Source organism: Microcaecilia unicolor, chromosome 10, assembly GCF_901765095.1.
Source record: "Microcaecilia unicolor chromosome 10, aMicUni1.1, whole genome shotgun sequence".
NCBI classification, from domain to species: domain Eukaryota; kingdom Metazoa; phylum Chordata; class Amphibia; order Gymnophiona; family Siphonopidae; genus Microcaecilia; species Microcaecilia unicolor.
In genome coordinates this window covers 10140235-10166163 of record NC_044040.1, presented here as the reverse complement: position 1 = coordinate 10166163, position 25929 = coordinate 10140235, and the positions used below count along the sequence as shown (strand labels likewise).

General features: G+C 44.7%; 1 protein-coding gene across 2 annotated transcripts in view; it reads right to left on the bottom strand.

Annotated features, from left to right (window-relative positions):
- Window positions 1-25929, bottom strand: part of ITIH5 (inter-alpha-trypsin inhibitor heavy chain 5) — a 93720-nt gene that overhangs the window by 35292 nt on the left and 32499 nt on the right. For both annotated transcript variants that reach the window (XM_030216641.1, XM_030216640.1), the window contains 5 exons: window positions 21359-21522; window positions 17833-17940; window positions 16697-16947; window positions 7994-8163; window positions 7126-7242 (listed from right to left, as the gene is read on the bottom strand). In XM_030216641.1, coding sequence (XP_030072501.1) covers window positions 7126-7242; window positions 7994-8163; window positions 16697-16947; window positions 17833-17940; window positions 21359-21522 — 810 coding nt within the window. The remainder of the gene's footprint in view (window positions 1-7125; window positions 7243-7993; window positions 8164-16696; window positions 16948-17832; window positions 17941-21358; window positions 21523-25929) is intronic.

Here is a 25929-nt window from a genome sequence, read left to right as displayed (position 1 = left end):
AAAAAATGACTTTGCTTCCCACCTCCTTGGAGAAATTCCTCCCCACACTACTGGCCTGGATGAAATGTCTTTTTGCCTTTGCGCTTGCAAGGAGCTACCTGGAGGGGTGACCGCTGTCTCCTCTCCCATCTGCCTGGACCAAAATATATCATCCACACCCCACCAATTCTGGCAGTCAACCTGCACTGCCAGACTAATCTTCAAACCCTGAGGAAAGGGGATCTGCCTCTGTTAGTTTTCGTTGGGCTCCTTGGGATGCCAAAGGAATTTAGCAATAAATCGATTTAACCTGGGTTAACCTATGAATCCATGTGGATTAACTTGAATTGAATTTTTATTGAAACTAAGCTGTGAAACAAAAAAAAAAAAGGAAATCTAAAAATTAGGGGAAAGAAATCCAAAAACGACCTGAAAATGACCCACGTTTTTTTCCACACATATTCCTAGTAATCAATGAAGAATATAACTTCCAGAAAAAGCTCAAATTCTTACTGATATATATCTATCTATCTATCTACATCTGTCTGTCTGTCTATCTATATATATATGATAATTCATAGTTCTAGAAATACAGATGTCATAAGAACATAAGAGTAGTCGTACTGGGTCAGACCAATGGTCCATCTAGCCCAGTATCCTGCTTCCAACAGTGGTCAAACCAGGTCACAAGTACCTGGCAGAAACCCAAATCGTGACAACACTCCATACTACAAATCTCAGGGCAAGCAGTTGCTTCCCATGTCTGTCTCAATAGCAGACTATGGACTTTTCCTCCAGGAATTTGTCCAAACCTTTTTTAAACCCAGATACACTAACCGCTGTTAGCACATCCTCCGGCAAAGAGTTCCAGAGGTTAACTATTCGTTGAGTGAAAAAATATTTCCACCTATTTGTTTTAAAAGTATTTTCATGTAACTTCCTCGAGTGTCCCCTAGTCTTTGTACTTTTGGAATGAGTAAAAAATCGATTTACTTCTACTCATTCTACACCACTCAGGATTTCGTAGACCTCAATCATATTTCCCCTCATCCGTCTCTTTTCCAAGCTGAAGAGCCCTAACCTCTTAAGCCTTTCCTCAAACAAAAGGAGATCCATCCCCTTTATCATTTAAATATTCTGCTGACCAGTGTCATTATGCAGATGGCCTGCCTGTGTGCATCTATAGTTTAACTTGTATCTTTCCTGGTGAGAATTAAGTTGACATTCTTGGTTACTGCACAACAGATTCCAAAGCTTAGCCAGTGTTTTTCCGGTACTTTTTTAGGTCACTGGCCAAATTGGTGACATCATTAGACAACAATTATCCCCTTGTTAGACTACTCCAGCTGCAGTGTCATTGTCCATACAGCACTGAAATGACAAACTAAACGGATTTAGTCAGATGCCAGTGAGACAGAAGAAACATTTATGAATTAGCTGTCTGGAAGAGGGAAGGAATAAGGCATGGTCAAACTAGGTACATGCCTAACCCAAATGTTTATTTATTGTATTGAGATTTATTAACCGCTTTATGAAAAACAGCAGGAACAGTTTAACAAACGAGGGGTAAGTCAGATGTTGACAGAAGGGGGTGGAGGAGGAAACAGAACCTCCACTGCCCACAGAAGTCTCCGTTCTCCCCAGCCCCAGCCAGCAGGAGGAGGTAGTGAGCACGCTTCTCACCTGCTGCTTTCTCCTCTACCTGTTTTCCTCTGCGGTCAGAACCAGTCCAGGCTCTGTTTGTGGACATTTTAAAATATATTTATATTTGTTACCCGTGCTAGGAGGGAGGATCTACATAACCCCTGAGTCTTTGTCTTGATAAGCTTTTCCATGGCTAATTGCTTGGAAAATCGGAGTAAAACTCAGTGAATGCTGATTTTGTATATCCCCTTCGGCAAGCCTACTGAGTGTGGGAGCTACAGGCATGAGACCAGACTAAGAACCCCCCCCTCCCCGGTCCGTCTTCCAGAGAAAGATGCACTGTACAATTGCCATCACCATGTGGGGTCAGCTGAACACAGCCCCTGCCATGCCGCTTGGGTTTTGTTGGCATTTAGCTCACAATCCTTTGGTTGTTGTGCAGGGTGAATAAAAGGGTAAAAAGCATGACATCACATATGGAGGAAAAGTCAGATGGCTACGACAAAGACAGTGTACTGTTGTGTGGCATTCTGAGTATTTCTGCCATTAAAATATCATATTTAACTGTAACCCTGGTGTCACCCTCTTTGCTGACACTGGGAGGGAGGGATGTATCTGGGACCATCATACCCTTCCCCCTTCCATCCTCTTCAGGCCCATTTCTCAATTAGGAGGAAGAAACATAGAAGCATAGAAAAATGTAGGCACATACATAAGTACATAAGTATATAAGTATTGCCATACTGGAAAGACCAAAGGTCCATCAAGCCTAGCATCCTGTTTCCAACAGTGGCCAATCCAGGTTACAAGTACCTGGCAGAAACTCAAAGAGTAGCAACATTCCATGTAGAACTGCAAAGAACAGCAAGATTCCGGAATCCTAAAGAGTAACGAGATTCCATGTGGAACCCCAAAGAGTAGCAACATTCCATTTAGAATCCCAAGTACATAAGTAATGCCAGACTGGGACAGACTGAAGGTCCATCAAGCCCAGCATCCTGTTTCCAACAGTGGCCAATCCAGGTTACAAGTACCTGGCAGAAACTCAAAGAGTAGCAACATTCCATGTAGAACCCCAAAGAGTAGCAAGATTCCATTCAGAATCCCAAGTACATAAGTATTGCCATACTGGGACAGACCAAAGATCCATCAAGCCCAGCATCCTGTTTCCAACAGTGGCTAATCCAGGTCACAAATATCTGGCAAGATCCCGAAAACGTTCAATACATTTTATACTGCTTATCCCAGAAATAATGGATTTCTCCCAAGTCCATTTAATAATGGTCTATGGACTTTTCCTTTAGGAAGCCATCCAAACCTTTTTTAAACTCTGCTAAGCTAACCACCTTTACCACATTCTCTGGCAATGAATACCAGAGTTTAATTACACGTTGCGTGAAGAAACGTTTTCTCTGATTCATTTTAAATTTACTACATTGTAGCTTCATCGCATGCCCCCTAGTCCTAGTATTTTTGGAAAGCATAAAGAGACACTTCACATCTACCCATTCAACTCAACTCACATGGCCTATCCAGTCTGTCCATCCATGCTATCTACTCCCTTGGAGAACCTATGTACTTGTCCCAAACTCTCTTGAATTCAGATATTGTTTTCATCTCCACCACTTGCACCAGGAGGCCATCGTACGAATTCATCACCCTTTCCTTGAAGAAGTATTTCCTCAAGTTACTTCTGAGTCGATCTCCTTTCATACAGGGAGGGAAGGCCCGAAGGGCGGCGATCTACAGACCGCCTCTGCTGCGCTTCTTTCACACGGAGCGAGGTCGAAGTGAGGCACTATGATTTGAATTCAGGGGGGCCCGGCCCGGTGGTTGATGGAGGGGGGCGGGTGGAAGGGACTGCAGCGCTGGGCCCCACTTGGAGGCCTGGGGCCGGGGAATTTTGTCCCCCCTGCCCCCCCCTCTCGGTGGCCCTGGTCACACCCAGGTGGATGGGTCCTTCCCTCTCCTCCTCTGTATTTGCCCCTTTTGGGGTAACTGGTGTGGTGTGCCTTGGCTAGTTTTTTCTGCCAGGGGACAGGCAGTCTTGAGTGCCTGAGGGGTCTACCAGTTAAATTTTTTTTTTAAGTTAAGGAAATGTATAGCAAAGACAGTGGTTTAATTGGTTCTTAAGATCAGCCTGCTCCCCACAGCACCACCAGTTTCTTTGTCTCTGTCTCCCCGTCAGGGTCTCCTGGCCATCCGTGGGGGGTGTCCCACGAAGGTTTGGGCGCCATGAGTTCGGAGCACCAGAAGCACTGCGCATGCTGCCAGAGACGGGGGTTCATTTGCTTTGGCCATTTTCCCCTCTGGCGCTGGGCCTGTCTCGTGGGGACTCCTTGTATGATGGCGGGACTAGGCGCATTCAGTAGTGGCAGCTCCGATCTTGGCCGAAACTGCCACCATTTTACAATCAGCGTCTGTGAATGTATTATGTGACCCCTGACGAAGGTTCCTCTGAAACTTGGCCAGGTTGGGTCCTGTTTCCATTAAAGTTTGGATAAACTCTTGCTGTGTCTATCCTTCCTTGGATCGCTGCTGCTGTTTGGTTGTCTGAGAATCTACAAGTGCCTTTCCTAAAAATGTGTTGGGCTATTTCCACATGCAAATGCTACGTAAGCCACCTAATCCATGCTCCATTGTCTCTTTCCCCATGTTTTAAGAGGTTTTGGAACTGACCATTCCAGATGCTTTCACTACTCGTGCAAAGGTTTGAATCATATCCACAGTAAATGAATTCCAGTATATAAGAGGGAGACCATAGTAAAATGGATCAGTACAGAAAGGGTTATTTGCTAAATCTGAACTGGAAGCCCGGCTCTGAGTGAGAAGGGTCCAGACACTTTAATCCAGCCCTTAATTCAGTCTCCTGGGACTTTAGTTCGGAATCAAATCTTCCACTCTCTAAGACATAGTAACATAGTAAATGACGGCAGATAAAGACCTGTAGGGTCCATCCAATCTGACCAACAAGATAAACTCATTTTACATGGTATGTGATACTTTATATGTATATCTGAATTTGATTTGTCCCTGCCTTTCTCAGGGCACAGACCGTAGAAGTCCGCCCTGCACCGGTTTTATTCTCCAAATGCCGGTGTTGCCACCCATGTCCGCTAAGATTCCGTGGATCCATTCCTTCTAAACAGGATTCCTTTGTGTCTATCCCACGCACGTTTGAATTCCATTGTCGTTTTCATCTCCACCACCTCCCGCGGGAGGGCATTCCACGTATCCACCACCCTCTCCATGAAAAAATACTTCCTGACATTACTCCTCAGTCTGCCCCCCTGCAACCTCAATTCTACCACCTTCCCTTCTCCGGAAAAGGTTTGTATGCGGATTAATACCTTTCAAATATTTGCCTTTCTTTTCCAGTCTCCTGGTGAGACATACGGTCTTAAGAGTAACAGCTTTCCTGACATTCTAATACCTTTCGCCTTCAGATAGCTAATTAAATATTGTTCCTCTGTAAAATGATCAAGATTTTCTGCCGATGTGTCGCCACATCTCCTCTCTGATCTGTTAGATTAGCGAGACTCTTTCCGGGTGTATTATAAATCCTCCCCCTCCAAAGCTGTTTGGTTTCTAGTGAAGTGTTTCTATAATTCACATCTGGTGGTGTCATGGTGTTGAAAAGGTCTATTCACCAGGGCTGCTGATGCTGTCAACCCTACCAAAAGAAGGTCTAAAGTAAATTGACCCTGCTCAGCGCGAACCAAAGAGGAAAGCAATCCCCCTTCCTGCTCCTAAAGTCAGACTGACAAAGCATGTTTGCACATCAGATCTTGGGAAAACACAGACTGCCCACGGAAGTTTGTCAGATTGAGGAGTAAATAACTACACCCAAACCAAGCAGTATCGAAGTGTCTAGGAGGGAAAAGTCTCAACTGTTACGGCAACAGTTCCAGGCTGTTTGCTGCACGTACAAAAAAGTCATCATCGACTTAAAAACCCCCGTGTAACTTTTTTTTATATAATTTTTTGTTTCTGATTATTGAAATTGTTCTCGTTTCAATCAAATAAGTGTAATACTCTAGCAAGCTGGAGTGTAAAGCCGCAAGGTAAGTGCATTTGTGCTTTGAAACTGTGATTTAATAGAGTATTACAGTTATTTGATTGAAACGAGAACAATTTCAATAATCAGAAACAAAAAATTATATTAAAAAAAAGTTGCATGGGGGTTTTTAAGTCAATGATGACTTTTTTGTACGTGCAACAAACAGCCTGGAACTGTTGCCGTAACAGTTGAGACTTTTCCCTCCTAGACACTACGATACCGCTTGGTTTGGGTGTTTGAGATTATCAGCATTCGTGAGCAGTACCGATCTGTGGTTGGTATTTTGGAGTAAATAACTAGCAAAAAAAATTACCATGAAGCTCAGAATTCAGATCTATAACAAGGGCACAATCTGTGTTTTTTAACACGTCAGTCATTTTAGTAAATGAAGCACAGACATATATGGGTCACTTAACTCTTGCAGCTCCTCAGACCCTGACAGTCTGTAGGACAGGAAAAGGCCTGGAGAAAATCAGATTTTGGGGAGGTGAAAGGGTGGTTTAGGGTTTGAAGACCTGGTCACATCTGAAGAAAGGATATTGGTGAAGATCTCAAAACAGAAGGGCTATTGGTCCTCATCATGGTGCAACTCTGTGTCCCAGCCTTTAGGTTTTTTTTGTTTGTTTGTTGTTACATTTGTACCCCGCGCTTTCCCACTCATGGCAGGCTCAATGCGGCTTACATGGGGCAATGAAGGGTTAAGTGACTTGCCCAGAGTCACAAGGAGCTGCCTGTGCCTGAAGTGGGAATCAAACTCAGTTCCCCAAGACCAAAGTCCACCACCCTAACCACTAGGCCACTCCTCCACTGTTGCTACTATTTGAGATTCTACATGGAATGTTGCTATTCCACTAGCAACATTCCATGTAGAAGTCGGCCCTTGCAGATCACCAATGTGGCCGCGCAGGCTTCTGCGAGTCTGATGTCCTGCACATACATGCAGGATGTCAGACTCACAGAAACAGAAGCCTGCGCAGCCTTCTACATGGAATGTTGCTAGTGGAATAGCAACATTCCATGTAGAATCTCCAATAGTAGCAACATTCCATGTAGAATCTCCAATAGTAGCAACATTCCATGTAGAATCTCCAATAGTATCTATTTTATTTTTGTTACATTTGTACCCTGCACTTTCCCACTCATGGCAGGCTCAATGCGGCTTACATGGGGCAATGGAGGGTTAAGTGACTTGCCCAGAGTCACAAGGAGCTGCCTGTGCCTGAAGTGGGAATTGAACTCAGTTCCTCAGGACCAAAGTCCACCACCCTAACCACTAGGCCACTCCTCTACTCCATATAGGTGGAGCTATACATTAGATTAGTTCTTTCTGGAGCTAGGGAATGAGTATATCAGGGCTCTGTGGGCAATGCATCTTCAGCTTAAACCCAGAAGTTGTGCTCCAGAGTTTGTGACCCGGCACAGCCATGGCGCCACACGCTCACCTGGTTAATTTTTGATCCCACCATGGACGCGCTGGTGTCGATTACAAACACAACATTCTTTGGAAGGGGTGGAAGATTTCTAGGCGCAAAGTAGTGTGCAAAGAATCCATTCGAAACCTAGAAATTGCAAAAAATAAATTAAGGGAGATACAGGCAATTCAGAAATTCCAAGGCTCGGCCATCCCAAATAGGGAGATTGAAGGCCAAAGACAGATTTTCAGACAATGTAACCAACATATTAATCTAGAAAACTTTAAGACTAATATTAATTTACAAATGAAAAAAAAACAGCATAAAATGAAAGGTCTGAAAGCATAATATAACATAGTAGATGACGGCAGATAAAGACCTGTATGGTCCATCCAGCCTACCCAACAAGATAAACTCAGTGAAAGTAATATGGCTAAATTCTCCAGCTGAAAATTGCTCTCCACTCCACTGGCTAAACATTTTTTTTTTTTAAATTAAGATTTATTTACCGCCTTTTTGAAAGAATTCACTCAAGATCTTAACCGGGTAGCCCTGGGATGAATCAGGGCGGAGTCAGCACTTAACCACATAAGGTAACTGGACAAACTGGACCACATAAAACACAGTCCTCTCTTGTCCAGTCGGTTAAGGGCTCAATGCAGGCCTTAACCATATAAGTGCCAGCCACCTGCACATGCCCAGATTCAACGACAGTGCCTGGACATGGGCCAGCATTGAATACTGAGGTATAAAGCCAGCAATCACCAAAAACAACACTCAGATACTTTCCTTACCCTTTAGGTGAGAGGTAAAACTTCCTTATTGACAAATACCTAATGCCAAAAAAGGACGATAGAGTCATTTTAGCACACTGAAAAAAATGGTCAAGGGTACGTACCTGGATATCCCCCACACTTTGGTCCCTATTCACATCGTATCGAATGAGGAAATCCCCCAAAATGCCGTTCTGGGCTATTTTGGCCTGTTGCACTATATTAGGATTAAAGGTCACTTTGGCAAAGTTATTCGTCTGGTTGATTGCTGTAGACAGAGGAGGGGCATTTTTATCTGTAAGGGTGGGAAACAAGAAAAGTAGACTGAAAATGTATACATTTCATACTGAACCAGTCCACTAGGCAGATTTTCCAACTTGTTCTTAGATATGAAAATTAGTGGTTGTGGTTCCCTGAGCCAACTGTTGCGGGCCTCCACCTCCCCTCCCCCCTCCCCAAACAGCCAAATTTTGCTTTCCGGAACTATGCCCCCCCCCCCCCACACACACACACACACATGTGCCCTCCCCCTGTCCTTTAAACAACAGTGAGAGTATGTTTTGCTCACCACTAAGTTCTCCGTCCTGCAAGATGCCTACTTTGCATTTAAACCTGCAACAGTGCCAGCGGCCATGCAGAGAAGAAAGCACAGCGGTGAAAGCAAAACGCACTCTTAGCGAGGCAGGCTTTTGGTGTACTTGAGTTCTGACATCCCGAGCCTGACAAGAGCTGTAACAATGGCTCCAGCCAGGCAATAGCACAGTAGCATACTACATCTCAGCCAGTGCCTGGTCACCCAGGACCCTCCAGCAGGGCCAGGACCCATCTTCAATGCCTGTAGGGAGACAACCCTCTCAGGAGACAAACATATATCATATTCTTGGCTTTGGGCTATGTCATTACACGTGCAACTGCTAATTAGTGCCAAATGGTGCTTGCTAATGCCAATTATTGATACTTATTTCCAATTAACCCATTAGTGCCCGATGTTCCCATAATAAGCCATATGGAAACAAATTGATTTGTTCCCATATGGGAACATTGGGCACTAATGGGTTAATGATACGTAGATAACTGACCCTATTATAGGGACTCAGAGGGCTGCAGTGCTTCGACAGATGGAAATAACAAGGTGCCGTGCCATCTTGCCCTGCATCCACTCTCAGAGCCGCAATCTCAGAGCAAGCCAATCCCTCATCTGGCTCATACATTAAACCAGCCTTGTCTTATATTGAACCATCTAGAACAGGAGTTCTCCACCCAGGACACACCCAGCCAATCAGGGTTTTCAGGATATCCACAATGAAAATGCTTGAAAGAGATTTGCATACAATGGAGGTGGTGCATGCAAATTTATCTCATGCATATTCATTGTGGATATCTTGAAACCCAGACGGACTGGCTGTGTCCCAAGCACTGGTTTGAGAGCCCCTGATCTAGAACAGTGTTTCCCAAGTCCAGTCCTGGAGTACCCCTTGCCAGTCAGGCTTTCAGGATATCCACAATGACTATGCATGAACTTGATTTGCATATACTGCCTTCATTATATGCAAATCTCTTTCATGCATATTCATTGTGGATATCCTGACAACCTGACCGGCAAGGAGTACTCCAGGACCGGACTTGGGAAACACTGATCTAGAATGACTATGGCACTAGTGAGATTTTCCACTTAATATCATGTTCTTAGATATGGAACTTTTACATTGTATATTGATCATGTCTTTTCTTTACTGTTTGAACAACACTGGCTTCCAATCACCTTCAGGATCTGCTTTAAGTGTTTACTTCTGATCCCCAGTGCTTATTATTCTATGGCAACTACTTGCCGGGTTACTGTGGTAACTCTTTATCGGCCGTCCCATGCTCGTAGATCTGTTAACTCTAACGTCTTGGTGATCCCAGTCACTGCTTGGTTGTGACTTGATACCTCTCTTGATTCAGTCTTTGTTCTAAAGCGACATTGTGCAACAACAAATTTTCTCTCTGATCTTTGCCCTATATCATCTCGTCCCAAATTTAAAACGACTTTGAAGGTTGGCATTTGAGCCTCTTGATCCATTACCTGTAACACCCTACACTTAAGTACATAAGCATATAAGTATTGCCATACTGGGAAAGACCAAAGGTCCATCGAGCCCAGCATCTTGTTTCCAACGTTGGCCAATCCAGGTCACAAATACCCGGCAAGATCCCAAAAATGTACAAAACATTTTATACTGCTTATCCCAGAAATAGTGGATTTCCCCCCAAGTCCATTTAATAACGGTCTATGGACTTTTCCTTTAGGTAGCCGTCTAAACCTTTTTTAAACTCCGCTAAGCTAACTGCCTTTACCACATTCTCTGGGAACGAACTTGTTCCTACTGACTGTACATCAGTGTTGCCTCATGGTATACAAGGATTTTACTTTGTTCTCCAAGATTCTTCCCACCCCCTTATGTTTCCTTCCGCTGCCTGGTCTGAATATCCTATTTGTTTGATTTCTGCTAAACTTACTGAAATTTGTAAACCGCCTCAAAATCTAATTGATGATTTGACAGTATAACAAAAACGTTCAAAATAAATATATAGATTAAAATATCTTCTAGGTACCCACTACTGCAATTTTCCACACCATACCATGCTCTTAGGTATTAAAGTTTGACGTTTTATATTAAACCTTCTATCTACTGATTACCCCACTGGTGTGATTTTTCCACTCTATACCATAGTCTTAGGTATGAAAGGAACCAGTATGGTTTTGTCAGAGCAACAGAACGGGGTGGACCACGGGGGCCATGGCTCCAGCAATATTTTGCCCAACACAGTACCAGCAACTAGAGAGCTTGGGGGACAGAGGTAGAGATTGATTTGGTTGGTCATTCCAAACAAAAAGATGTTTCACTGCCTCTGAAGATGGGGTAAAAGAAATCTTGGCCTCAAAGTAACTAGCAAAAGATTGAGCTGAGTGTCCACGTCAGAGCCTGCCGATCAGGAAGCAGTAAAGACTGATAATACAGAAAATAATTTTTTTTAGAGAGATTTTCACACAGGTTTTAATTTGAGTGGAATAATAACATTTCCTTATAAGCCTCCCCCCCAGTATAGTCTACACATCGTTCCTGTACCAATAGGCAAGTCTGAGTAGATTTTTGTTTCCTGCCCATATGAGAAGCCAGAAGTCACGATGGCGCCACAGACGATAATGTTTCCTCACAAAATATGAGCAAACACAGGTAGGGGTGACTTCATCTAGGGCTTTTCAAAGAGAGGTGTTCCAGGTCATTGCTTGCTCTTCGAGAGACAACAACTCATTGTTAGAAAGAAAGGTATGACATTTAGAGGTAAACGTTTCAAAAATTGACTTTTTTAAAGCCTTGACTACAGGCTATTGTAAGAGCCTCTACAGGAAGGGCTGCAGATAATTACAGTTTCCCTGCAACCAGGCAAATGACATGACTGGGATTTCAGAAGTACACTGTGAAGTGGAGAAGGAACCTGATGTAAAATGAGGGTCAATAGCGTGACCACCTGAATATGTGGAGGAATGCACATGTTGCGTGATGCCTAAAACTTCTGCACGTATCCCTATGGTGGGATTATCAACATGAATGTTAAAATCCCCGAGCACTAGTATATTAGGAAACTGGAAATAAGCTTCTATAATTGCAAAAACAACATTTTGCCATGCGGTCCTGGATAAAGAAGGTGGTCAACAGAATAAACGCAAGTAAAAAGCAACAGACATATATATTCTTAGGTTCTATCCTGGATAAAAAGTAAGGTGCAATGGAATTTCAGGGAGACAAGACATGAAAGTGGAGACGTAAGATCCCTCCTCCGACTTTAGTTACCCTTAAAACCAGGAGAAGCACAGTTATCAAAATATGGGCCTCTTTTACAAAACCGCGCTGCCGATTCTCAATGCGGCAAATGAGAGGAAGTCCATTCAATTCCTATTGGCTTCATGACTCCTGGACCATTTTATTGAAATCCTGTCTTCTTTTTATACATTTAAAAAAAAAAAAAAACATAGTAGATGACGGCAGAAAAAGACCTGCATGGTCCATCCAATCTGCCCAACAAGACAAACTCATATGTACTAGATTTGTGTATATCTTACTTTGATTTGTACCTGTCCTCTGCAGGGCACAGACCGTATAAGTCTGCCCAGCACTATCCCCGCCTCCCAACCACCAGCCCTGCCTCCCAACCACCGGCTCTGGCACAGACCGTATAACTCTGCCCAGCACTATCCCCGCCTCCCAACCACCAGTCCCGCCTCCCACCACCGGCTCTGGCACAGACCGTATAAGTCTGCCCAGCACTATCCCCGCCTTCCAACCACCAGCCCCGCCTCCCACCACCAGCTCTGCCACTTAATATTTAAGTAAGCACCCTACTCACAGGTCTTCATATGTCTGCCTTTCCACATTTGGTTTTGTCCAGAGACACAATATTTAGGAATGAACCAATGCAATGGAACTTCTTTGATGCCGACTCTCGCTCTTGGGCTTATTTTTGCTACAAAGTATTACAATGAGTGGCTGCTTCCAGCTGCAAGATGGCCATGCTTACGTGCAGGAAAAGTAAGACCCAGACCATGAGAAAAGGAAAGGGATACATACCATCTGCTGTTTTTTGTTATTGTTGGAGAGTTTTTTATTTATGCGTCTATGTTTGTGCTATTTATATGTGTTTCTTCCACAACTTCCTTTGCATTACAAAACAGGATTTCCCGTCAGGTATGGCTGGAAAAGGTGTGCTGCCTGGTAATCAACACTTCTAATGGGATAAGGGCAGCAGCGTAGCAAGGGCGAGGCGGTGGGGGCGGTCCGCCCCAGGTGCACTTTGCAGGGGGGGTGCAGGGAGCAGCCGCACGGCTGTCAGCTCCGTCGGCTCCCTGAGGTCCTTCTGAAGTTTCTTCCTGTTCCAGGGCAGAGGGAGCAGGGAACCGGAGGAGCTGACAGCCTCACGGCTGCTCCCAGCACCCCAGGAGGTAAGAGCAATGTGTGTGTGGGAGGGGGGAGGGGGTTGCAGGTGATGCATTAGGGGGGTGGGGACGATGTTGCACCGGGGGGGATGTTGCACCCGGGGCGGGGGGTGCACAGCGGTGATCTGCCCCAGGTGGCAGCTGACCAAGGAACACCACTGGATAGGATTAGGGGCAGACTGACAGTGATCTGGACCCCCAGGAAATAAAGGTCATGGGCCAAAAGCACCCACCTGAGATATAAATTACTGGCTATTATTGGTTAGGGGAGGGTGGGCCCCCTACTGTGGGTTCCGAAGCACTTCGCTATTGACAGACTGGTCAGTCTGCCCGTGAAGGACATCCAGGGTCAGGATAAGAATTTCAGTGCAAGTGATGGGCAGAGAATTTGGGGAATCCTTTTTGCTAATGACATCCTTCTCACTGTGTTGATGTGACGGGACAATCCACTGGTTCAGCGTCAATTCTGTACGTTCCATGTGGAGAGTTACTGAGTCTGGCCGTCCACGTCTTCAGTTCCCTGGAGCTGGAAACACTGTAAAAGCTGTGTCCACTACAGGGCAGGAGTCATGTTAACCAGATTTAGATCCCACAATACAAGGTTATGGAAAGAGCCCTCCCTGATGCATGGCTCCCAGGCTTAGGACCACAGCTTCAATGCCCAGACTGGAAGAATGGGAGGGTAGGTACATTAAAAGAAGAGGAAAATTCCCAGGTATTGTAGCTCCAGGATTCTGGAAGAAAAAGGAAGGAAGAATGACTAGGCCAGAAACACCCCCCCCCCCCCCCTTTCTCATTCTTCTTTGGGTAGAAGAAAAGAGCATTCAAGGATGACCAAGTGACTCAGAGGTAAGTGATGTGCGCTATCATGCATAAAGACTCTGGCTTGATTCCCACATTAGGACTTCTACTTTCTCGGTTGGCCAGAATTGGGAATGCTGCAAAGAGAGTACTGACAACCCTTGGGAGGGGGGGGGCAAGGTGAGAGTGATGCTTGAAGGATTAGGGCCATGGTTATAAGGTTCTGAGTGGAACCAGGCTGAACGGCCCCCAGCCTAGGGTTTTACAGCAATGAACCAACTGAGCAGTAGGGGGGGTGGGAGTACAAAATAGGGGAAAGCATCCCTGTGTCATATGAATGAAGACTCGGGGCACCAGATTCCATTTTATGTCACCTTTGGGATCCTCTGACTCTGTTCCTTCTACATTCTTATATCCCTCAATATCAATTCTATAATATGGTGCCTCCAGTCAGGGCTGCAGAGAAGGGGGGGGGGGGCAAGATTCCCCGGACCTGGCCTCCAAGGGGGAATCCGACGCCGGCAAGGTTTTGATGGAGCAGAAGCTTCTTCCTGCCTGCCTGCTTCTGGGTCTGTCTCTCTCCTGCTCCTATGTGCCATGACCCGGATGATTGTGTTAATGCGGTAACCCAGGTCCCAGCACATAGGAGCAGAAGACATAGGAAGGTAAGGTAAGGGGGTGGGGTGGGGTGGGGTGGGGTGGCGGCCCAAGTGGTGGGGGTTGGCGCAGCAGCCCAGGTTGGAGGAAGGTCCTGCTCCGGGCCCAGCTGTGTCTCTCGGCAGCCCTGCCTCCAGTTAGGCGCCCTGATAATGTGCAATCGGAACGAATTCTATAATGATACCTGGGCACCCAGATGTCAATATAAAATACTAGTGTAAACAACTCTTGGCAAGACTCCATTTTATAAGGCTGCAGTTTACACTAGCCATAGACCATGGCATAACTGGAGCCACACAAATGCAGATGGAATGTAAATTACGTGCCGAATCCTGTAAGTTACGTGTGGAACTGAGAGTCTCGCGCATGCTCTGCCCAGGTGTTTGTGCCTCACAGTTATAGCACTTATATGTGCCCTTATAGAATAACACATAAAAGGGTGAGTTCTATAAATGGTGCCTAAAAATTGGCACTGGAAAAAAAATACGTAACCGCTATTCTATAAGCCACGCCTAAAGTTAGACCCAGTTTATAGAATAACGCCTAAGCACAGGAGTCAAGTGTAAATTTACACCAATGAAAAAACGTGGTGCAAAATGCCTGTGCCTAAATTTACGTGCGGGACCCCCTTTATTCTATAATTGTGCATGCAACTGGAACCCAGGCCCACACTCCTCCTCAAAACGCCCATGACTCTCCTATTTCTGTACCCCTTTTTCCAGGACACACGTAAAATTTAGGTGCACTTAACTGCATAAGTGACACCACATAAAGATAGGACTGACTTTTATGGGGTCCAATTGGGCCGCTTAACTTAGATAGTTAAGTATGGGGACCCTCCTGGACCGCCCACAAAATAGCCCTGCACAAGCAACTTAACTAACTGTCTAGGAGCCGTCTCTGACCAATTAAATCGCTTTGAATATCAACCCCTCTGCATTTATGTACACATGGTGCATGTAACAGTAGACACTCAGGGCTAGATGCACTAAACAATCGTTAGATCCCTTCCCTTACGGATTCCCTTAGCAAATCGGTAAGGAACAGGCATGCATCAAGGAATAGGCATGCAAATGATCTGCTCGTTGTAGCTCACTTGCATTCTCTATTCCATCGGTAAACAGTCGGCCAGTCAAGCATGCGCAGAGCAGCCAAGCGTTACGCTGGCTGCTCTGCGCATGCCAAATACGCCTCCCTGTGACGCCCAAAAGGAAGACGCCGCACCGCTCACCTCCTCCACGGAATTAAAAACAAGCTAATTAGCGCCAATAACTGGATTTTTAACAAGCAATTATCAGCACTAATTACATTTAATTAAACTTTAAGTGTGTAAATGTAGGCATGGAATCCGAACCTACGTTTTACGTGTGATTTGGAAAAGGAGGTACGGAACAGGGGCATTCCTGAAATTAACGCGCATTGTTATAGAATAACAGGGATACACGCCTAATGTAGGTTTCAGTTGGTTCAAATGGCCATGCCCAAAGTTAGGCGCAATTCCTGGGCATAAGCGCTGTTCTATAAACTGCACCTAACTTTAAGTGGCTTAGCGCTTTTTTCAGCGCCAATTTTTGAGTTCCATATATAGACTCTAGCCCAATGTGTCCATTTTATATTCAAATAACTCCACAAATGATTTTTCTTCCCACGTTAAGTGCCACAAGTTGAACCAGTCCCTGCCAGTAACATTCAAAGAATAATTTGCTGCCCTTCGTTTCAGCCTTCGGGATAACAACGTGTGAGTTGGCCACCTGGACAACTGTGGACTTGTCTGTTCCAGTATGATTAAAAACACATTACTAATGTTATGTTGACAAACACATCTCCAATATAAGATGGTGTCTCGCTGCACCCTACACCTGGAATAAACTTCCTGAGCCCCTACGTCTTGCCCCATCCTTGGCCACCTTTAAATCTAGACTGAAAGCCCACCTCTTTAACATTGCTTTTGACTGGTAACCACTTGTAACCACTCGCCTCCACCTACCCTCCTCTCCTCCTTCCTGTACACATTAATTGATTTGATTTGCTTACTTTATTTTTTTGTCTATTAGATTGTAAGCTCTTTGAGCAGGGACTGTCTTTCTTCTATGTTTGTGCAGCGCTGCGTACGCCTTGTAGCGCTATAGAAATGCTAAATAGTAGTAGTAGTAGTCTCTTGTAACCAGAGCTAATATTGTGATGTCATAATGCCTCAGTCCACCAATAAGAGCCAACCTCATCAGTGATGTCACAATGGCTTGATTGTCCTATACTTGGCTCACTTTTATTACATAGCTCTTTGAGCAGGGACTGTCTTTCTTCTATGTTTGTGCAGCGCTGCGTACGCTTTGTAGCTCTATAGAAATGCTAAATAGTAGTAGTAGTAGTGGACTTTCACATCTGCTGGGCTTACCAATTATTTTTCGGACTGCCTTTTGCTTTGCGTTCTGGAGAGGAGGAACTTCCAGAGAAGTGATGCCCGAATTCTCAAAGACTGTCACCTCCACGAGTAATCTGCCGACCAACTGCAAGGGCCGCACACTGATGGCGTGTTCGTACATTCCCAGGCGCCTCTGCAGAAGTTCTTCGTACGTCAGAAGGAAGACGACTTTATTCCTCCCTGGAATGGTTGCAGACGCTTTGAAGGTTTCCATTCTAGTTTCTCTAGAATGACAGGTCACAACATTTCACTATTACGTCACGCTTGATGTTAGTCTGTGCTAGTCCTGTCAAAGGCGTGCTATGAAAGAACAGCAGCCAATCAGGTGATAACTCGATTCTGATTTAAAATTTGTAGACTAGATTTTGAGAGATGTGTTCCCTCCATCACGATAAACAGCAGCCAAACATAATTTTGTTTAAAAATAAGGTTTATTTAATTAACCCCCTATTTTGAACCATGGACATCAGCATTTGGCCACCATGATTTCTTTTTTAAATAGATATTCCGCACCGATATCTAACATTGACTGGTGATATTATCTGGTTAGCAATGATATTCAGGCCTTGTTTGCTATCCAACGTTATCCAGTTAATCTCCAGGTCCACCTAAACTTCACTCACAGACCTCGCCAGCATCACCAAGATAGTGCCAACATTTCAAAATTATTGGGGATGCCATACATGATACAAATTACCCCCTGACCCAATGAAAAAGCATGCTCAATATAGAGGGTGCTTGCCACCTGTTGGCATCCACAGAGCTGGCCCTTATGGGATTATCTATCCATGCATTCAGTGGGCAGTACCAGGATGAAATCTGTCTGTCCAGGTTGATCTGGATGAGGTTGAAACCCTACAAGGGTCATTGTCCTCAACTCCCAGCTAAGAGGTCAGTCAGTAGAATGATTAAATATATTCAGTGACATCCCACAGTCATCAGAGAGGAAGGAAACTGGCCTGATCACTTTTCCATATATTTACCATTTGTCAGTAGACTGTTACATTTCTGGGTAGTGGAACTGGGCTAAGGAGACATGAAATTTGCAAAGAAATTCTCTGCATTGTTCCACCGATTCGGAGCCCAACACCCACAACCCTGACACTCACCCTCGGTTTATAGTTCCAGAGTGGACCTCGTTTCTCTTCTTGTACCTGTCGCTGGGTAGTCTCAGTTTCCCCATTACTTCACTCTGGTAGACTCGGCTTCCGACTATCCTAAAATTGAAAGAGACTTTATATTATCGTCATGCAACAAGATGGCTTCGGATATGCAGCTTTCCGTACCAGGTCAGGACAACATCTGAAAATATTTTTGCTGCGGTACATGGAAAAAAAAACAAAATATCTGGCTGTGTTATGAGAAAAGTAATTTTTTTTAAATTACTTTCCCATATTAAACTTAAGCCCAAGCAACCTCAGCATGAAGCAGAAATACTGGGTGCTTGTTCAGTGCATATCCCTTAATGTCACCTGCCCTTTTGTAACCGCACGTACACAGGGCCTGATATTCAGCCATTTGCTGTCTGCTGCCACTGTTAAACCCGAATCTTCAGTGCTAGGCTGTATCTGGTGACCGGCATTGAGAATCTGGACTTATTTTGGCTGCTAAAAAGTTAACTGGCTATGCCAACATTCAGTGCTAACTGGTTAACTTTCTAGCAGTCAAGGATAGGCCTGTTATTTAAGTGGCCTATTTTGACCGCTCAACATACCCGGTTTGCCACCAAATATCCACACCTAGCTGGCTAACGATACAGCCACTAGCCAAGATATTCAGTGGGAGATGGATGGTTATCTCCTGCTGAATACCCATGGTTAGGTGCTTTAGTGCTATTTAACCAGCCATGAGTCGTTCCTGGCCAGTTCAATAGTTTTGAACATTGGGGACGACAGCCTACTCTCTCCATCATTATGAGTGAGCATTTCTAGCATCTAATGCCACCTTTGATATTGAAGATACACATCCTTGGGTCTAGTTCATAGAAAGCCATTTTCCTCCTGATTTTTTTTTTAAGTTTATTTATTTATTTAGATTTTGCTCACACCTTTTCCAGTAGTAGCTCAAGGTGAGTTACATTCAGGTACTCTGGATATTTCTCTGTCCCAGGAGGGCTCACAATCCAAGTTTGTACCTGAGGAAATGGTGGGTTAGGTGACTTGCCCAAGATCACAAGGAACAGCAGTGGGATTTGAATGAGTCACCCCTGGATTCTAAGGCCAGTGCTCTAACCACTCCACTACTGTTACTCTATGGGGTTCTACATGGAATGTTGCTACTCATTGGGATTCTGGAATCTTGTAACTCTTTAGGATTCCAGAACCGGAATCTTGTAACTCTTTAGGATTCCAGAATCTTCATAACCTTTAGTGCAAGAAGAGTGCTAGGCAGACTTCTACAGTCTACGCCCTGAGAATGACAAATCAAACTCAGGTATACATATAAAGTATCTTGTTGGGCAGGCTGGATGGACCGTAGAGGTCTTTATCTGCTGTCATTTACTATGTTACTATTTATTTATTTAGATTTTGCTCACACCTTTTTCAGTAGTAGCTCAAGGTGAGTTGCATTCAGGTACTCTGGATATTTCTCTGTCCCAGGAGGGCTCACAATCTAAGTTTGTATCTGAGGCAATGGAGGGTTAAGTGACTTGCCCAAGATCACAAGGAGCATCAGTGGGATTTGAACTGGCCACCTCTGGACTGCAAGACCCGTGCTCTAACCACTAGGCCACGCCTCCACAAGTTATACATAACCGGGGGCTCCTCCCCAGTGCTGCCGCCCCTGACCTGCCCACTTTTTGTTTGGGTGGTCTCAAGGAATATATATAGTGGCACTGCCCGCTTAACTCGCTTTCAATATTGGCCTCTTACATTTAAACTCTGTTACGTCAATGGACGTGTCATTTTTCACTGTTCATTTTTTTATTGTCAGTAAATTTACTGATGTTCCGCAACCCTGGGGAGAACACGGTGCCAGAGACAGGAGTGAGTCAGAAGCTGTGGGTGTCAGATAGTAGCAAAAATGTCATACAAGACCAGAGCTCAGCTAGGGCGTTATACATGACAATCTGCATGTGAAATGAGTCGGCTGTTTTAATGCGGCTCCGGAAAGAATAACATCTACTACAACAAGAAAAACAGCAAATTGTCTCCGAAGAACTGATTCCCATCTAAAACTCCCCGATATTTCGAAAGGTACAGGTTTTTGAGAACACTCGGCAACTTTCCTCTGACATAACATTGCCTTATTTCGCTTTCTTAATGCTCCAGCTGCAAAGCTGCTTGTTTGGAAAGGAACCGATGACTCTGAGGAAGGAAGGGCAGGATAGGGTGCCAGGGACAGCTGGGATCTGTTTGTGTGTGTTTATGTATCTAGGGTGAAGGATCACGAACTATATCCAGGGCAAAGTATTGCAGAGCAATGCGAGGCCACCTTCCTACACAGCAAAAAGCAGCTGAATGGAGACATCACGATCCGTTCTTTGCAAGATGGAGGATTCTCGACACAGGTTAATGCCCTGAACATGGATAGAAAACCATCTCTCCTCTCAGAATTATTATGTGACCCTTGTACCAAGCTGCGCTAAAAAATGGCCTGCGGTAGACCCAACATGGGTCTTTCCCACTCGCTGAAGCCACTGTTAGCGCTACCGGTAACAGGCAGATCTTTCTATTTTTCCGATAATGGCCATGCGCTAATTTCCCCATTAGTGCGTGAGCGCCACCTATTTTGTAGACTGTAAGGGCTCGCATGCTAATTGTGCGCTATGTCTGATCTTCAAGGCCCTGAAAGGAAATGGCCCCGAGTATCTGAAGAATAGGATGATCCTCTACACACCGCCAAGGACACTAAGGTCCTCCCAAGGACTTGCACTAACTACACCCTCTCCAAAAGACATTACACGATGTGATACCTGCAAGCGAGCCTTCTACGGAGTAGCCCCCACACTCTGGAATGTATTGCCTGAAAGGGAATCATGACCCTCAAAGACACCATTCTTTCCCTCATTCGAAGGTCATGTTTATCACATTGCTCCATATATACTAAGCATTTTATCCACTGAGACAGAAAGAAAGATTTCTTATAGCTTGGCTGACTTTTCATCTTGCTTCTCTATTCCTCTGTCTCTGTACATTACATATTACCCTACATATTTTAACCCTCTGCATCTGTTCAGATAGAGTTCTCATAAGTATTGCCATACTGGGACAGACCGAAGGTCCATCAAGCCCAGCATCCTGTTTTCAACAGTAGTCAATTCAGGTCACAAGTACCTGGCAAGATCCCAAAAAAGTTCAATACATTTTATGCTGCTTATCCCAGAAATAAGCAGCGGATTTTCTCCAAGTCCATTTTAATAATGGTTTATGGACTTTTCCTTTAGAAAGCCATCCAAACCTTTTTTAAACCCCACTGTTTTTACTACGTTCTCTGGCAATGAATTCCAGAGTTTAAAAACATGTTCAGTGAAGAAATATTTTCTCTGATTCGTTTTAAATCTACTACTTTGTAACTTCATTGCGTGCCCCCTAGTCCTAGTATTTTTATTTGGAAACAGTAAACAAGCGACTCACGTCCACCTGTTCCACTCCACTCATTATTTTATAGACCTCAGTCTCCACTGTTACTTACATAGTAAAGTTTGAGATGAATGCGGTGGCTGGGATCTGCATCTGGAAGATTCCTTCTTTTGCCTCTGAACCCCGGTTCAACATAGTGCAAGAGACTGCAGTGAAGGCATAGCGGGAGATAATGGTGGACTTCACTGTGAACTCTGATATCACCGGTTTGGATTCCTAAGAGACAGCACAGGCAGAGGAATGAAACCACCAGTAATGCTATGAGCAGCAATAAACATCATTCATTCTTCTAACACAGCTTGCAGTAAAGCAGGGACGTACTACTACTACTACTACTACTTAGCATTTCTATAGCGCTACTAGGGTTACGCAGCGCTGTACAAGTTAAATCATGGGGAAGGACAGTCCCTGCTCAAGAGAGCTTACAATCTAAAGGTAACAAACTATGTAGTCAGTGTAGTCAGTGTATCATGAATGGAAGGTGGTTAGGCGCCAAAAGCAAGGGAGAAGAGATGGGTTTTGAGTAAGGACTTGAAGATGGACAAGGAGGGCGCATGGCGTATGGGCTCGGGGAGTCTGTTCCAGGCATAAGGTGATGCGAGGCAGAAGGGACGGAGTCTGGAGTTAGCGGTGGTGGAGAAGGGTACAGATAGGAGTGATTTGTCCTGAGAGCACCTAGCTATGCCACTGCAGTAAAGAAAGTATGCTCATTTCATACTCAAGTTCCTCCACGGATGATGTTCCAGTTACTTGAAAGACAGACTATATCATAGAGAATCAACCACACTGCTTTTAAGTTGAATGAAAGTTAGCTCTTCTGGTTCACTGTGTCTAAGGAGAAAGAGGAAAGACTGGTGGAAAATGGCATGAGGATGGGTGAAAGGGGTGTGGAGTGAATGGACGGTGTGAAAGAAGGTATCGGGGGAGGGGGAAAAGGGAAAGAAAAAGGAAGGATGAAGAAAGGGCTTGATGAGGATAATTCATAAATGTTAATTCATGTTAAGTTGTCTAGAAAGACTGTTAGAAAGCCGAAACTGTGGTGAAGTTATTTATTTATTTATTTATTGCATTTGTACCCCACATTATCCCACCTTTTTGCAGGCTCAATGTGGCTTATTAAGACAGGATAACTGGAAACATGCTAGATCATTTCTTCATTCCGTTACATTGATTGAATTTATCCTTAAATCTGTGTTACAAGCTGAGCTAGTTAGTTCCAGAGACATTCTGAGTTACTGATGAACACCAACATCCCTACTAGTGATAAAATAAGAGAATTAATTAGCTCTGATTCGACGAGGCTGGGCTTCCTATCCTGAAGCCAGTCAACCTTTCAGGATATTAACAATTCATATTTATCAGAAAGATTTGCGTACTCAAGATCAGCACTGCGGACATCCTAAAGACCCAACCGATCAGTTGGCTCCATGTGAAAAGCATTAGGGCTAAGTCAGTTCATCTGTGGACTTGTAATTATTCCTCGTGTTCTGGAGAAATGGAACCAGCAAGTCCACAGTTGAAACGCAGGTAAAAATCAGATCACTTCAGGCTGAAAAAAAACAACAACAATTCATCAGAACACAGCTGGGCCAGATGTGAGAAGAAAACAAAATCCAGGGATGCAGCAAATCCTCAGCTAACGTCTTAAACTCTTTCAAATCAAGTTTCATATTAAATAATGATCTTACATAAACAATTATGCTCAACCATGTCTAGCTAGTACATAAGTAATGCCACACTGGGAAAAGACCAAGGGTCCATCGAGCCCAGCATCCTGTCCACGACAGCGGCCAATCCAGGCCAAGGGCACCCGGCGAGCTTCCCAAATGTACAAACATTCTATACATGTTATTCCCGGAATTGTGGACTTTTCCCAAGTCCACTTAGTAGCGGTTTATGGACTTGTCCTTTAGGAAACCGTCTAACCCCTTTTTAAACTCTGCCAAGCTAACCGCTAGTTAATACAATGCAATGTAATATTGTGTACTGTATACTGAACAGTTCCACTGTAAGTTATTACTAGTTAATATTAGCTAATCTTTTGATAACATCCTGTTAAAAGTGAACTGCTTAGAACTTGTCGGTAAAGCAGGTTATAAAAAATTAAATCACACTAGTATCACGTTTATAAATTATACACTACTTAGATTTTGTAAATAATGCAGTATACAAACTTTCATTAATAAATAAATGATGACCCTAAGCTTCCCTTTGATAGAACACTATCAGTACTACATGACACGTTGTGTGGTCACATTTGGTTTAAAAGAACATCCTTTCAACACATGTACTTGCACATTTATGATCTATGTATGGGGCACATGTGTAGCACAGATTTATTCAGGGAATCGGGCCAGGCATTTCACTAGGCTGAGGTTCTGTTCATGGTGGCAGTTCAAGTTCAGTCCATGCGTTAAAAAAGCAGATTTTACTGTGACCGTGAACATCTGGGGTCCAGCTTTGGGTTTTTTTTTTTTTAGTTCTGATGTTATTAGGGAAATTGAGGAGACGATCAGAACTTCAAGCACGGGGCAAAGCTAGGAGTTGGATCTCTTTGGTCAGGTGACCTGAACTGAACTGGCAAACCTAGTGTGTATCAGTGGCTACGTGGGGCCATGGGGGCTTGGGCCCCCATAGATTTGGCCCTGGACCCCCTGTTGATAACCCTCTCGACCTCCCCTCCTGCCACCAACCCTCCCCTGCCGCCGCCGTGGGCTACCTTTGCTGGCGGGCGAACCCAACCCTCGCCAGCCGAGGTCCTCTTCTTCCGGCGCAAGGCTTCATTCTGTTTCTGTGAGTCTGACATCCTGCATGTACAACATGCAGGACGTGAGAAACAGAACGAAGCCTTTGCGGGAACAAGAAGACCTCGGCTGGCGGGGATTGGGGTCCCCACCAGCAAAGGTAGCCCATGGCGGTGGCAGGGGAGGGTCATCGGCGGGAGGGGGATCGAGAGGGTCGTCGGCAGGGGTCGTCAAAGTTGTTGGTGGTGGTGGCGGCGGTGGGGAGGGGAGGGGGAGTTGGCAATGGCAGAGGGTGTTGGCGGCGCTGGGGGGGCTAAATTGTGTCCCCTCACCTCGGGCTCTGGACCCCCCCTCCTGCCGAAGTCTGGCTACGCCCCTGGTGTGTATACTACTAGAAGTAATGTATCTGTGTCAGAGATGCATTGCCAAGTGACCCAGTTCAGGCTGGAGATCTGGGGATAGGCCTGGATTTCTGACCACCCTATCCTAGTGCATTATGGGACTTGCAGCACTGATTTCAAGAGAGCAAAAACCCAGGTAGAGCAGAGGTGCAGTGATTCCTACGAAAGTAGTCGGATAAAGGAAAAGGGGTAGAACGGGTGGCTCTATCCAAGACCAAGGGAGACGTGTCGATTTCAGAACCTTTATTGACTCGACACAGCTGCTGTGTTTCGACGCAAAACGCGCCTGCGTCAGGAGTCTTATGAATAAAGTCAATCACCTGGTGTTTTCTTATTACACAATATGATGCCAGGAGTAATGCTCAGTAAAAAAAAAAAAAAAAAAACTATTGCTATTCTCCGCAACGCTGCTGGACTCCAAAAGAACTGGCTTCAGGAGAACCTCTGTTCCAGTGTCTAGATGTTTTATCTTCCACTCACAATCCTAAAAAAACTTGGACAGCAAACCGCTGGCTTGACACTGTATTTCAAGGGCAGGATCAGGCACTACAAATCCCACACTGCTTTGAGATGTAAATTCAAAACCAGGACTGTAGAAAAACTCTCCCAGCCTGGAACTGGGTAACTGGCAGCGGTAATAGCAGCCCCAAGGAAGAATTTTGCCACTTCAGTCATCCAATTCAAACATTTTCAAAAGAAGATGAGGACAGGAGATTTTTTTATTTTATTTTTGATACATTTGTACCCTGCGCTTTCCCACTCATGGCAGGCTCAATGCGGCTTACATGGGGCAATGGAGGGTTAAGTGACTTGCCCAGAGTCACAAGGAGCTGCCTGTGCCTGAAGTGGGAATTGAACTCAGTTCCTCAGGACCAAAGTCCACCACCCTAACCATTAGGCCACTCCTCCAGTCCCACTGGTCTTTGCCCTCATGTGGAAGAGAAGGGGGAGGTCAGGATCGCAAGGACCCCTTTTTGCTGACTCAGGGGTAGCAGCAGACAAAACCTTGTAGGACCCTTCAGGTTGGACTGATGGGAAGAGAAGCCATACTGGCAACTATATCAACCTGCTGACGAAACTACAATAATTTAATACCTCCAGAAGTGTAACTGAGTTTTTGCAGTCCCAACAGGCTAGTGCAAATATTGCTGCTTAATATCATTTGTGCTAATCTGTATTAATTGTTCACAAGCCACATAGATTGTGAGCCCACTCGGGACAAAGAATGTACCTGCTTATAATAACTGTAAGCTGCTTTGATTGTACTACAGAAAGGTGGCATATCAAATCCCTTTCTCCTTACCCCTTACAAGTGATTAATACACGTTAATTGTAATGCAAATACCTAACACATGTTAGGAAATAGACCCCATAAATTTAGGCCTGAGGTTTTCATCCCCTTATGCCTCTGCAGAGAATAGCTTAGTACGAATCGGAGAAAAGTTTTCTTCACTCAACGTGTAATTAAACTCTGGAAT